The sequence below is a fragment of the Corvus moneduloides genome, chromosome 7, assembly GCF_009650955.1.
Source record: "Corvus moneduloides isolate bCorMon1 chromosome 7, bCorMon1.pri, whole genome shotgun sequence".
NCBI classification, from domain to species: domain Eukaryota; kingdom Metazoa; phylum Chordata; class Aves; order Passeriformes; family Corvidae; genus Corvus; species Corvus moneduloides.
The window spans coordinates 19,055,495-19,070,935 of NC_045482.1; the positions used below are offsets into that span (position 1 = coordinate 19,055,495).

The following is a 15,441-nucleotide window of genomic DNA, read 5'->3' on the forward strand; positions in this document are numbered from 1 at the left end:
CAAAAATCTGTATTGTAAGTTACCAGGGTTCCATCAACCACTTACAAAAACCACTTTTCCACACAAATGTAGTCCTCATGCCAAAATTTTAGTCCCCTCTTTCAACTTTGAATACAATTGAGCTTTTACTGAATTTTTTAATAATCAAAATATTTTAAAAACTTGGACTATTTTATCAGAATTTTCCCCAACACATCCAGCCTACAGGCAACAGTTAAGGGAAGTTATCAGTTAAGGGAATTGTCAGGTTTGAATGCAACAGTCTGCTACACTAATGTTTGTAATAGTATTTTTTCTTATTCCATGATGATGACAATGTTGGAAAATTTTAGCCAACAGCCATATGGTATTCACAAATAATCAATTTATGCTTTACACTTTCAGAAGAATTTCCAATTAAACTTACTAAACTCAAGAACATACCTTAATTCTTAGCTGTTACCGATACATTCATATAGATGATTTTACTTTTATAGCATTTTATGATCATTAACCTATTCATGGGTAACTTGATAGGCAGATGTTAAATTGGGTCAGAAGATTCCATGGGGTCTGTGCTTAGTCTGGCTGTTACTTATCTGAGGGTATATGGATCTCATAGTGCATTATATTACCATTATATATATCAGAATTCATGATCTTCCCGTATTTGCTACAGCATTCTTATGACAGGATAGTTTTGGTTTGTTTTTTTCCTCCCTCTAACAACTGCTATGAGGAATTTCTGTCATGATCAGAAGATGAAATACAAATTGTTTATACAGTGAATTCCTTCATTTTCTGCCGTATACTGATTATGTTTCTAAGACTACAAAGGATATAAATGTCATCAAAAAGATCATAATAAATAGTTGAAATTAAGACACATTTTAAGAAACTTTGTACAACTGTCCTCCTGTTTTCAAAAAGTAATTTAGGAATAATTTGATCTTTATCCAAATTTAGAAAGTTATATTTTAGTACCATAAGAAAAATCTGTACTCAGTAGTATCATAAGCTCAAAAAATCATTTTTATTAACATATAAAAAAAGAATAAGGAAAACAGACATTGTAATTAAATATTTTCTCTCATCTACTAATAAGTACCTTGGATAATAAAATAATTTTTAAAATTCTTTTGAACAGTTAGAAACAGAGGAAGGAATTTTCTGAAATAAAAGCGAAAGAAAGAGACTTCTGAAATAGAAAATATTTGGCAATATCTTTTAGTCACTCAATAAAATATCCATGTAAACAAGTAATTCATATTTACAATATCATATGCAATATTCTTGGTTACATGTAGTAAGAAGTACACATGTAATTACATTCAATTTTAAAACCAAATTTGCACCATCATTTCTCAGTTTCATTAATGTTGGAAAAAAAAGTCTTCTGCTTCTGTGCATAGTACTGCATGACAGCACGTAAAGATAGTATTTTTTTTCCCAGGCCTCTTAAAAAGATAGCAGATTCAATGTTAGGTTTTGTAACTTCCTGTTTTTCTGTAAGAATCCAAACCTGGAATGTAAGTTCTACAATCATGTTCCTGTAAAAACGACCACATAGATGATTTCCAAACATGCAGAAAAATACTGATGAAAAAGCTAGAGTTCTACCTCCCATTTGTATCTTTGAAAATACACTTTTTTATTTCCTATGTTACTATCGTATTTATGTTACTCATAAATACAGGTAAGAAAATTTGCATGAAAGGAAAGTTAACGGAAGGCCACTTTGAGAAGTAGGTTTAGGACTATTACTCTCCAAATACTTATGTATTTTTATTTAGCACTTGAACTAACCTCATTTTTTGCAAGGATACTTAGAGGTCTTTCTAGTCAGTTTAGAATTAAGCCAAAAGTCTACAGTATGTTTTGTCAGTTTTAAATTGCACTCACCAAGACTGATCAAGGTTCAGGAGCGCACAGCTACTGCATCTCATGGGGACCTTCCAAAGACCAGTAGCCAGAATCCCATCGTTCATGCACATGAGATATCACTGATTATAAATTCCCCAAATGGAATCTTCCAGCTTCCACTGAGTTTCTACCATCATGTTTAACCTCTAAGTTTAAAAACAAAATTATGTTCTGTGAGGCTCCCCTCAAAAGGTTGCTAATCCTTGATTTTGAGAATAGAGAAGTAAAGAAATGCCATCATTCTTTTTTCAAGTATCATTCCCCTTGAACAGTACATGGAATACAATGGAAAACAGAGGGCATACTGGTTATTATAGCTTAACTTTAACAGTATATAGAACCAGTCACCTAGAAGCTGTTCATTTCAATACGTTCAACTCAGTGCTGTAACAAAAGAAGTCATAGATTTTGTGTTCTTTTCCAGTACACTGTACAGTTAGTTTCTTCCAGAACAATCCCTAGGCAACTGACTACCTTCCATACAAACACGTGCTTTTATTATGTGACCTAGTACTATGCAAGAATTGAGGGAGCTCATTTTCTCAGGTGGATGAGACAGAGTAACAGGCCAGTGCATAACAATTTCAAATGCTGTTGGCCTGTGTGAGTGCAGTATAGAAAGCTGCATAGTAAATTACTACAAGTGAGCTCATTTATTCACTTCCCCTGTCAGGCTTCACTGTTTGATTCACTGCATATAGTGGGACTGGAGGAATGCTCACACAATAGTTTAGTAGTTTAGTTTAGTATTCCTTCTGTCATACCTGAATTGTACATTAAACGTAGATATTTTCTACAGTGAAAAAATATACCAATGTGAGGTTGGTCCCAGTCATCCTCAACAAGTGAAAACATAGAACTCTGGGATGTAGTCCTGGAGTCCCGAATGGTACAGCAGAAAAGTTTTTGAAGTATTTTACTATGCTAGCTTTCTGTACTGAATTCACCAAATAATAAAATATTATTACAAATCAAATCACAGGAACTGAGGTGCTTCTTGTCAGAGAAAACTTAGAGTAACTCTTGTCCAAAATAGTTTGTGAACTACAAAAATGGTGTATTTGTTGAAGGGTAATGTATTAAAATGTTTTTAAAAGCTGAAGAAGATAAAAATTTATGTAGTATTTAAAAAATAGGAAATTACATGCTGTCTGAAACTATGTATATTCCAACATGAACAGTGGTAAATTTAGATTTCTAGTGGGCTCTGAAGCTTTTACAAGAGATTATAATAGAATCGTTCATCGTTTTGGACATGTGCAGTCCAAATAATCTACTAAAATTATTCTTCTGTAGTAGTAGAAGTATAAATATTGTTTGTACCTGTGAAATTAATGAATGAGCATAATACATTAATACTTTAATTATTAGAAAGAGCTATAAAAGTAAAGTGCCAGTAGGGACTCTTCGTTACTTAGAGAAAATGGCATTATTTTACACTGTAATTTCAAATTAAAAAGTCATCGAGTTTATATAGATTGCTTATAGACTAAAGCATGTCTTCATGCATATGAAAATAATGCTTTTGATGTCAGGTGTGAAGATACCCAAACTGGCTTTCAGTTAACAGGTAGCATTTTATTAAAACAGCAAAGCTCACCTGTGTCTTAGAGAAAGCATTTCTCACTTCAAGCTTATTTTTTTTTCTGTGAGACTGATAGGAGATTTTTCTGGTTTCTAACCTCCTAATTTGTAGTCTAGTACCACAAATCAACAGAACTGTGCAATCAAATAAAGGTAGTAAAATACTGCCTCTGGGATAAAAGGAAGACTTAAACTAAGTGTTAATTTTTTCTAAGTGTGTTTCTATAGCTTTTCAAATAAGACAAATTCTGCATTTGGATGTCGTTAAATTTCCTTAGATTTCAGTAATAATTGCACATAATTCAAAGCCAAATGTTGTCTGCATACAATATATTTGGTAGAATTTGTTAAAAAGTCAACAAATACATTCTGATTTTAAAAAAATAAAACCAAAAAACTCCAGAAGTTTCTAAGGGAAACATAACATTTTATGAAGATATCAAGCAAACATTTAATTTCCTTATTTTTTAATTAAAAATTTTAGAATAAACATTTTATGGAGCAACTCTGTAAAGTGCTGAATGACCTCAAATCCCATAGAACATAGCAGCTGGTGAGGGGGTTAATTAACTAGAGAAATCAGAGCTTTAAAAAAGTGAAAACTACCAGGAAATTCATGTGTGACAAACTAAATTATTCTGTTTGGTATACTTCATGTCTGATTTATAACCTGAAAAATCACTCAAGAGCAAAATCTAGTTTGAATCTTGTTAAATTTTTCATGACTATTAGAGATATAAGCATTAAATTAAGAAGTGAGATGGAAAACAGTTTCCGATTATGTGATTTTCCCATTATGTGATGTCATTCATGCTCTTGTTTTTTAAATGAGGACTAGGCATGGACCAATATATGTTTGGGACTTACAGGAATTTAAATCCCTATGCAGAAAACTTGAGTATTTTTCAGCAAGCCATACTAAAAATGAACCCCCAACCTACTTATATATCAATGTCACTAAATTAGAAGGACCCTCACCAGGGGAAATTTGGCAGTATAATAGTACTTTTATTCTGTGTATTTTCTTACATAGTTGATCTTTGTCCTGCTTCATCAAAATTGATGTTTTGTTTTCTGGCTGCTTCAGTATTGATCCTCAGATCAGATTTATCTGCATTACTACTGTTTGTCATTGTGGATTCCACTTGTGTGCCTTCTGGAGTCGCTGCATTGAGCCTCAGAATTTTAGCATTCTCTGCTGGGGGGCGCTTCCAATGGGGCCTGCTTGCCATCCATAAAACAAGTGAACCAAATATGACAAGCAAAAGACCAAGACAGTTGACCAAAGTTGCTTCTGGTGGGGATGCACTGTATGCAGGATTTTTCCTTTGAAAGGGAAAAAGAAAGAAAAGGTCAGAAAAGATTGTTTTAAAAACAATCCTGGTCTAAAAGCAGCAGTCTCCTACTAGGTAGGTCATTTTAATACAAACAAAACAGTGTCCCAACACTGGATGCTTATTATTCTGGGCAAATGGAAGTATAGTTTACAATGAATAACCTTAATAAACAAGTGGAAACAAATACTTACAATGAAAATATAAGCTTTTCTGTGATTCCCATGAGAGCTGTTGCAATCACGGTTGCAAAGATGGTAAGACCCGAATAAATATGTATTGGCATGAGAACTACTCGAAGGTGAACTGGAGCAAAAGGGAGCAGAAACACAGCGAAACCCAAGAGAAGCTAAAACCAAAACAGATTTATAGTTAAAGCTAGATGGAAAACAAACTGCACTTCTCAAGCAGAATAAAAATAATCATAAAAATTCCATTCTGAGATATATTCAGGTAAAAATTTGAAAAGAATTGGCATTTCTATTTTTGAATGTGTTTCCTGTCAAAACCAAAACAAAATTCTGGATTAGCACTTGGGAAGCAGACATTCAATATTTTATAAATCATCCTACTTAATATCAGTGTCCAAACTTACTGATAATGCTAAAACTCCAGCCAAACTAAGTTTTCAGTGTCACTAATTCGCTAGTATAGTAAAGGTGTGAGGAGCTGCACTTTTACAGTCTCTTCAAGTCCTGTTCTCTGCTCCTGTTACAGATTTGCACATAAAGGAACATCAGAAGGCAGTCTAACCTTCTGACTTAAATGGATTAAATAATTTTACCTTGTAACAATTTCAGTTAAATTCAAGAGCCTATCTTTAGAAAGAGAATGGTCTCTCAAGATATCAATCACATGGCATTTACAGAGTGAAGACATGTATGGGTGGCATCAAGTTATTCAGGGGACATTAGTCCTCCCATTAGCACTAATTTTGTGATGGAAAATAACCCATCATGTCCCATGGTTGCAGTCACAGGCTTGCCCAGTCATATTGAGGTTGCATCCTGTCTTTAGTTTGTTCTACTGTTACTTGCCCCTGCTGCTAAATTAGACACAGGGCATGAGTTTGTATTCATCTTGCTTTAACTTCCAGTCTTAGTCCTTGTTTTGTCTTTCCATGATGTATTAGAGACCCTGGTATTTTCTACCTGGGAAGCTTTTTAGTACACCATAATCAAATAGTCTCTTAATCTTAGATCTGCTGAACGGTTGGAGTTTTTTAAGTATTGCACTGGAAGATAGCTTTTCCAGCTCTCAAATTACTTTTCCAGAGTTTCTTTGGGTTTGTTGCTTTTAATTTTTCTGATAATTCGTTTATATTTAAAAAAAAATTATTCCATAATACTTCATATTAGTTTCACTAATGCCATCTTTTTCCTGCTGTCACAGCATTGTGAGAACTCATTTGGAGCTTCATGTAATTTTTGAGTACTTCTTTCCAGAGACATCGTTTTCCAAGAGACAGTCTCATTTTACATTTTTGCCCTATTCTTAAATTTATGTCAGTGTGCTATACTGTATTAACCTACATTTGACTTAAATACAGTATAGTTACAATATTGTTCCTGTAGGCAGAGTATTATGTGAGCGTAGGACTGACATGCCACTTCTGGTAAGTGCCAAACATCTTCTCTATTAACGAAGATACTAGTTTATGATTATTTTTAGTAGTGCTCAGTCACTTAACAAACATCAGTCTGACTGGAGAACTACATCCCAGACTGGAGGAAGGAACACCAAGGATCTTTTGATGTGACAGGCAAGGCATTAAGTGCCATTGGTCATGTTTATAGTAGCAAAATGAAAAGTAGAACTAAGATCTTACTTGCAATTCTTCATTTAACCATTAGAAAAGATACTGATACTCAGCGTAGTGGCAGCACAGACTTCCTTGAAATAGTTGCTTTACTAGGACAAAGAATATCTTAACATTGTTCTTTCTTATTAATTCATATTCATTCTTATTAATTTGTTCAGCTATAGAGAATATACTCAACAATGCTGCAATATGCTTTCTTTTTTTCCAAGTGTTAAAAACACTATTTCAACATTTCCTGTACCTCCTAGCCTGAGCAGTGAAGGATAAAGTCCAGAACCCAAATCCCTTAGCTGAGGATTTTCTGTGCTTGATCATAGATAATTAAGTCTTTTCTAGTGTTTTGGAAAAAAAATATTTGAAGTAACAAAATAAATTTCCATAGTGTAATAACACAATTTAGGGAGTTCAGAATGTATACACAGAAGCATCTGTATGTGTTCTGTAAATTTCAGGGCATGGTTGCTCTTCTTTGCCAAATGCAAAACGTACTAAGTTAGCTCATTTTACATTACAATAATGCTAATTCTCTGCCAAGAGGAGCAGTTTAAAGCATGCCCTGGAACATCTATCAGAGTTTTGCTGATTCAGGAAAACTGGTTAGCCAGTAGTAGCTCATTCAGATGTGTCAGATCCTTTACATCTCTACTGCTCCCTGATGCACTTGTTCTGCTGATTAACAAAAGTCTTGAGGCCAAGAAGTGACTACTTAAATTTATGATAGCTGGAAAAAGAAAAAAAAAAAAAAAGAAAAGCTGTTGCTTCATTGAAGACTTCCTTAATAAATGCTCTAACTATATTTAAATATGCTGCCAACAAACCAAATAACTTGCTGTAAGTTCAGGAGTTAATAGAGCTTAGAATCACACTATTGTGTAACTGTATTGTAAATTAATGGCCGTTATCCCAGCAAATAAATAAAATATGCTTAAAAATGCATTTTTCTTCAGAGTCAGTGATCCAGTATTTGTACGTTTACATGCTAATTTGCCAAATCAGAGTGTAAAATGGCTATCCCAGTAGTTACAATGTACTTGTGAGAGCCTATTGTGCCTGAATTACTCAAAACTTTCTTCAAATTTACAACCTGTTTATAAATACAGTTAGATTCTGACCTGGAGAGAATAAAATATAACAGCAGTCAGCCCAATCCAGCTGTGCAGACTGTACATGTTAGGAATGTTCTTGGCATTGTGGAATTCAAACACGGCTACCATAGAAACAATTGCAAGAATCATAGCTATGGTATTTAATCCAGCATGTATGAACTTCATTAAGAGTTTGCTGCACTTCCAGGTCCAGGGCAATCTGTACACAATAATAGCTGAAGAAAGAAGAGAAACAAAATTTTATGCCTTATAGGGTAACTTCTCTCAGATGTTAATAATTATGCATAATTCACATAGTTACATTGTAAATTACAGTAAAATCCAACCTTTAATCTTCTCAAAATGTCTATTGAAAGGCTTTTTCTCATACACATAGCATAGCATATTCTAAATATACAACTGAGGCTTAAATATAGCTTTTAAGGGATTTTTTCCTGATTAAAAAACACTTCCAGAAACCTAAGTGTGTTTCAAAAAAAAAAACCAAAACAAACCAGTAAACAACTTGATATCATATTTTCCTCAGTCATTAAATTGATCTAACAGGGATTTGGCATAGGATTTTGATTTTTCTGCTACTAGTCAGATTAGAGCAATATAGCCTGATTCTTATGTTGAGAAGATAATTTGTTGAGAAAGTGTGTAGAATTATTTTATAATATTTATTGTCTTTGCCAACTTTGGATAATGCTATTCTCTAATTGCATAGATACTTATATGACTGTCTATTGCATTGATATCAATAGGAGTACTTTGAATGGGAAAATGCTCTTCAGCATAAGGGAATCATAATCTGACACTTAAGAGACAAAAGCATTTGACAAATACAAGTCTTCCACCACTGTTAGATGAATGTAGGGAAGTTTTGCCTATACTTGAATTAATAACTCTAGCAGACAGTATTTTGTCCAGTCTGAACAAAACAATAATATCCATTGATCTAACTGCGGATGGTCCATAAGAATAACTTAACCTAGAGCTGCTTCTTGCCAAGTTTTCTCCAAGATCCTCACTGCCCCTATCCTGCCACAACTGTCCCCTGTCTGTCATATGACCCAGGTGCTTTCCACAGGGGACACAAACAGACCAGATTAGATCACTGAAGCTCCAGGTACATCTGATTACAAACTAGGTAGTAATTCTGAATGTGTGACAGCACATAAGTATATTCAGATAACAGAGGACAAATATTTATGAGGACAACTGATAATTTAACCAATAAAGACTAGTGCCCCCATCTATAATGTCTTGCCCAAGAAAAAGTCTGAGCTCCACTCAGTGATTCATCACATCCTAATTTAAGGCTTCTGCTTATGAAATTACAGTGAAAATTTTATATATAATTAGGTATAATAAAACAAAGGAATAATAATTTATATAGGTTTTTTTAAAAAAAACCTGTTCCAACCATTAAGAAATAGAAAAGTATTATCTGATAAATGCAAAAATTAGAAATTTACTTAATTGATTATCATGCACCTTATTCATTACTTCTCCGTAACCCTTGCATTTTAGGCAAAAAGCATCGATTATGGAAAATAAATAAAATATTCTCTCTGCATGTTCTGATGAATAGTAGTAATAAATTACAAATTCTTTCCAAGTTCTGTTCACACTTTTTTTAAACTTGGATGCATTTCAATAAATACAGTACTACACTAAGTAATTCACAAAGAAAACAGTTTACAAGTCAGATTTCCATACTATGATCAGATTTTAAATCAATGTATGCTCTTACATACTGTGTGAAAATATAATACTGGAATGAAGGCGTTCCTTAGAATATTTAAATATATACAGCACTTCGGTTGTTCTTGCCGTTCTACTATAAAAAGCAACAGTAGTAAATCCTACAAAATCAGGAAGATAGAAACCTTGTTTTTAAAATGGTTTGACTGTCTTAAAGCAATCTATTACATAAATATGATTCAGCACACCAAGCTTATCACCTCCAACAGTTCCCCAAAGTGACATTACGTGATAATGTTGGAATCACAGAATCCCAGAATCACTGAGGTTAGAAAATACCTCTCAGATAATCGAGTTTGACCATTAACCTATCACTGCCACGTCCACACTAAACCGTGTCCTGAGCACCACATTTACATGTTTTTTGAACACTTCCAGGGACGGTGATTCCATCACTTTTCTGTTTCAATACCTGACCACCGTTTCAGTGAAGAAATTTTTGCAAGTATCCAATCTTAAACCTCCCCTGGTGCAACTGGAGGCCATTTCCTCTTGTTCTATCACTTGTTACTTGGGAGATGAGATCAATCGCCACTTGCTACAACCTCCTTTCAGGCAGTTGTAGAGAATGGTAAGGGCCCCCTGAGCCTCCTTTTCTCCCATCTAAACAACTCCAGCTCTCCCAGCTGCTCCTCACAGGACTTGTGCTCCGCACCCTTCACCAGCTTCGTTTCCCTTCTCTGGACACACTCCAGCACCTCAGTGTCTATCTTGTACTGAAGGACCGAGAACTGGACACAAGATTTGAAGTGCAGCCTCACCAGTACCAAGTACGGGGGAAGAATGACTTCCCTGGTCCTGCTGGCCACACTATTTCTGATACAGGCCAAGATTTTGTTGGTCTTGGCCACCTGGGCACACACCGGCTCATGTTCAGCTGTCTGCCAGTAATATCCTGCATGAGACTATTATTAATCAACTTGGTACTAATGATAATGACTCCTGATTTTGTAAAGCAGATGTATCAAAAGGCCCCAAACAGGCCACAACGTCCCATGAGGATATTCCAGTAAATCTTCCCTACCATATGTCCCACAGTATTGTCAATAATTTATTCAAAGTACAGCAGAGTACTGGACTCTGTATGAAGAAAACTTGATGAGCATAGGTCCTGGTCTCAGTTTTCAGTCTTTGATCTCAGAGGGTCAAGGGTTTTCTTCTTGTCATCTAGCTGATGTAACTTCCAAAATCACTATCAAAATCCTTAGTCACTTGTCCACAGTCTCAGATCTCTGGGCCTTGAACTTTCTAAACTGCTTCCCATAAACATTACAATCGGAAACCAAAGAATAACAGACTAATGGTTTGGCCAGTTGTTAATACCATCCATTACCATGTTACATGCCACAGCCCAGGACATATGCATGATGTTACAGTTTGGTTTAATCCTCTTTCTTTTTTGTGTGAAGTTACACCTTGCAACTTCAGCAGAATTATTACTGTGAAAAGACAGTTGCATTTCCCTATCACCACTTCTGTGTGCTTCTCCCTGCCTTTCTCATAACTGGAGCTTTTCTGACCTGCAGGAAGAAAGAAGACAATCTGGGGAACAAAGGGGAGAGAAGGAAGATTCACCTTTCAGTGGTACAAACTCTTAAAAACTTACTCAGATGTGATGTTTAATTTCTTGTCAAGACTAAAACAGCCTGGGTTAAAAGCACATACCCAGTTAGAATGTTTAGCGGTGACATGGTAAAGCAGCCTTGTGAAGAATTTTATCAAGGTAGAGCGTCTCTAGTACTGTTAAGAGATTTCACAGCCTAGGCACCCTAGACTGAGCTTTTTGACTCAGATCTTACTCCGGTTTTGAACTATGATTTTAAAACACATCACATAAGGCACAGTTTTCTTGCAATATCTTTATATGGCATGGGACATCTGTCCTTTAACAAATGTACAGGGCAAAATTCTAGAGTTAGCTTCCTAGTATTTCTGGCATGCGTTTCACATGTTGTAGGGAAGTGTGATGGATTGCTTACAAGATGCCTTCCACCTTAGAAGGTACACAGAATGGCTCTGTGAGTGCACTGGGGCTGCACTGCACAGCACCTCACAGCTGTCAGAAAGGAACGTTCCTCTTCCCTCCTCCTGTTTTCCTCTTCTGTCCCTTCTTGGCTGATCCTGTTGTTTACTTCTGGGAAGTTCTGAATGCCCACAAGGTTCTTTGGAAATAACTTCAACACCAGAATGGAGAAATGCTGATTTATGATTTCAAAGGGACTCAATTAAGCTCATCAAGAGAGTGCCGTCTTCAAAAGTTGCCTGTGATGAGACCCTTACAGGTCACCAGTAATTTACCCTTCCAGTTCTTGAGAATTCTGCAGCTCCTTGGATGTTAGGAACTCCAGCATTTATCTGTTTTTCCTTTGAAGAAATATTTTATGTTTGAAGCAAAAGTAATCGCATGTCAGATAACTCAGAGAAAGCTTTATCTGTTATTTCAAGATGAAAGACTATGCTTACTTTAAAATAGATTTGCACTCCTTCTCTTTGCTCTTGCACATTGTCCATCATCTCCCTTCTCCCATCTGTGGTGGTTCAGAGACCCTTTGTGCAAGCGATTCAGCTTTCTATTTGAGAAAGAAAGGTACTTGGGGTGGGTGTGGGGGTGTATTTGATAATTTTCTGCTAGTTGAGTTAATTCAGTTTATGCATCTGACAGTGGCCGGAGCTGGCACAAACAAATGGGTAGGAAGGTGAAGTCTGAGTCAAGGAGAAAGCTGAAAGGAGAAGTAGAGGAAAAAAGTAGAAGTATTTGAAGTATTTCAGACATGGTGAGCTGTTAGACTGTCTCACCCACTTAGATAATTTAATCCAAACAAATGAAATTTAATTGATTCTGTAACACCACATGGTGATGTGGCTGATCTGGATTTTTTCTTCTCTTTTCTGTGTAATCTCTCTTAGTTAACATGCATGTCATATTCCTTTATTGATATACTGCTGCTGTTAGACTACAGCTTCATGTTTTAAGCCTGTTTAAAATACAGTTTATAGGATATTTATGAATCATATATGAGAGGAATATTAATTTTCCAAGCACCTTCCAAGATTTATAGTCAACTTACAACTTTATTGTATAGAACTTACATATGACTTCTAAGCAGTAGAAGTCTGATCTGAGGGTGGGAGACAAAGACTACCCCACCCTGCTTGTTCTGACTCACTCTTTATTCAATCTTCCACAACCCCAAAAGCCACCATGCTGCTCCTCAGTCTGCAACAGAGATTTTTACATCTCTGTAGAAAAAAAAATGTTCTTTTATTAGGTGAGTAATTGGAAATTCTTAAAAATAATTTATACTACATTATATCTTGATGGGTTTCTTAATTAGTCCTTTGAGAGAGAACCAAACATTATCATTTGCAGGTCAAACACAAACCATGATGAAAATACACCTTTGAATCATGCCCTGAGTCTACAGACACTGCAACATTTGCACATGTAAATAAGACAGATTTCCTCATTTACTTATTTAACACATTTTATCACACTACTATTCCTTCAAGCTCTTCTTAAAACTCACTTTTTCCCCATGTTTTTTTCTTACTATTTTCCAAAATGCTGCTGTACTAATATACACACAGAGTTTTATTGCCTATGTTTTTCCTGCCTTAAGTATAGGAAATCTTGAGGACAATTACTGTGCACTGACAGTGTTTTGTCAGGTATAATTTACCAATAGATGCTGATCCACAAATAATAAGTATTAATATTAACATGCCTACAGCTTTGCCATTTGATTGACAAGATATATACAACACTTTTATTGGGGCACATCTACTTCCCAGTATGCTCATTGTATTATAGTCATCCCTTCTACTCCCTACAGACCAACAACACAACATTTCCATCCTTTGTATAGGCTAATAAACTCAAGAAACAACTGGTTTAGTTATTATTTAAAGTCCTCTACAAAAATTTAACCAAGCTTTTTTAGGTACACCTTTCTATTTTCAACTACTTAAAGACTGATTTTTCTTGTACGTGTCCAAAGAGATATCTGATTTCCCAGTCTCATCCAATTTGCTTTGAATTCAGTGGCAGACTTCTGTCAGCCAAATTTGAATCAGGTTCACAGTGGTATCTTATCTGTTGATATTTCATCTGATTTACTACAATGCTCATTCAGTCTCCAACTGTGCTTTTCCTATTATGCAATAGGATTTCCTGCCTAAATGATGCTCTCTTTTTAGTGAATTCCTTGTATATGTGTGGTTTCTTAGCGATGGTAAACTTCCATTTACTTTACTTATGTCCTTACCTATACAGGGCTTGAGGCAACCTCCTTTCTCTATGACACAGGTAAAAAACTCAGTTTCAGAGGAAAAAAAAAAAAGAAAATACATAGGAAAAAGCTGCAGAAAACCTCTCCCTATTTTCTTTGTAAGTTCTATGCGTGTATAAAAAACCAATATGTTGAGCACATTAAGTAGTATTGATCTTAGTGAAGTCAACAGGTGGTTTTCATTGCTTATTTATAGCATGGAATTACACTTCCTATTGAGCAATATTATGTAAAACAACTTCAAAATGTGGTTTATTGCTCAATAGTAGTTTGCAGCTTGAAGCTACAAGAAGGCTGAGAACAGCCCCACTCCCACTGGTAAACAAAATCTTACAGTGTATGTTCAAATCACAACATTCCCTTCATAGCCAGAACTAGACAGCCTTCGGCATCTTCCAGCCTTTTAACTGGTTGGAAGTGTAATGGGAAAATGTTAGTCCACAGCTGAATTCTGTGGAATCCAAAGTTCATACACTCTTAAAAAAAATCACTTTAAAAAAAAAAAGGAAATAAAAAGAAGCAACCCTGTATCTTAGTATTTGTATGTTATTATGTTATTTAAGCAACAGAACAAATGATTAATTTAAGAGATATACTTTACAAAACAATTAATGCTAAGTCTAGGCTGAAGAACTGCATTTTAATAGTGCTTATGGTGCTACATTTTCTCTGGCAAAAACCCCGTTCCTGGATCAGGCTTTTGTGGTACTGAATTTCCTTTCTCCTCTTGGGACATGGAAGAGAGCCAAAAGAAAAACTTTCCTAGGGCAGCATTTCTGGCATTTCGATTTTCAACTTGCATAAATTCCAGCTGCGTAGGAAAAACACACCTCGCAAGCCTTACTCAAAATCCACGGCAATCCCCAGGCCAGAATAAACAAGTGCTTGCAGAAAAAACCCCGAAAAAACCCAAACCCCATGTGTAGCAATTCTGGCTTATTACAAGGAACTCTTTGTCCCTTTTCCGGGAGTGCTGGCTTTCCTAAACCGCGGACCGACTGCTGCGCTCCCGCTGTCACCCGCTACCGGCCGCGGAGCCTCCCGCGCCCCGCCGCCCCGGCCCCAGGCAGCCCCGGCTCCCCCGCAGCCCCGCGCCACCCGCTCCGTGCCGACCCGGGCCCCCGACGCACCGATGCCCTGGATGAAGACGAAGCCCGTGATGACGAGGACGGGGTGCCAGTTGAATTCCCCCTGGCTGCCGTCCCAGCTCAACCCCTCGCGGTAGTGGAAAACCCAGACGAGGGAGAGGATGACCGACACGAACCCAACCAGCAGCGTCGAGGCGAGCAGCGCCAAGAATCGCCCGTAGTCCTCCATCTTTCGAGCCCCGTGCGCGGCAGCGAGCGCCGCGAAGGAGGGGCGAGCCGGCGGCCGGGCGGGGTGGGGCTCGGGCGCGGGCTCGGGCCCGGCGGGGACGGGACGGGCGCAGCAGGGGCGGGAGCAGGGCGGGAGCGGGGCGGCACTCCGTGCCCCTCACCCTGCGGTCTCCGAGCGTCCCGTCGCATTCAGAACTCCGCCTTAGGAAAGAATTTTCTGTGGCAGCCTGTCCCCTGCCATGGTGGCAGCCCCAAAGCGCTCCCCCCCCGGCAGCCGAGGAAGGGAGCTGACGGTCGCGGGCTTTGTGCGAGAGGCTCTTGTGGAGGTTGGGGAGTTCA

General features: G+C 37.0%; 1 protein-coding gene across 1 annotated transcript; it reads right to left on the reverse strand.

The window, feature by feature from the left end:
- Positions 1-1,192: 1,192 nt before the first annotated feature.
- LOC116446475 (cytochrome b reductase 1) lies at positions 1,193-15,168 on the reverse strand. Its single transcript, XM_032114331.1, has 4 exons — positions 14,917-15,168; positions 7,755-7,963; positions 5,015-5,169; positions 1,193-4,812 (listed from the first exon to the last, which is right to left on the reverse strand). The coding sequence occupies exons 1-4, from the start codon at positions 15,101-15,103 to the stop codon at positions 4,512-4,514; spliced, it is 852 nt and encodes a 283-aa protein (XP_031970222.1). The 5' UTR covers positions 15,104-15,168; the 3' UTR covers positions 1,193-4,511.
- Between the last annotated feature and the right edge of the window lie 273 nt (positions 15,169-15,441).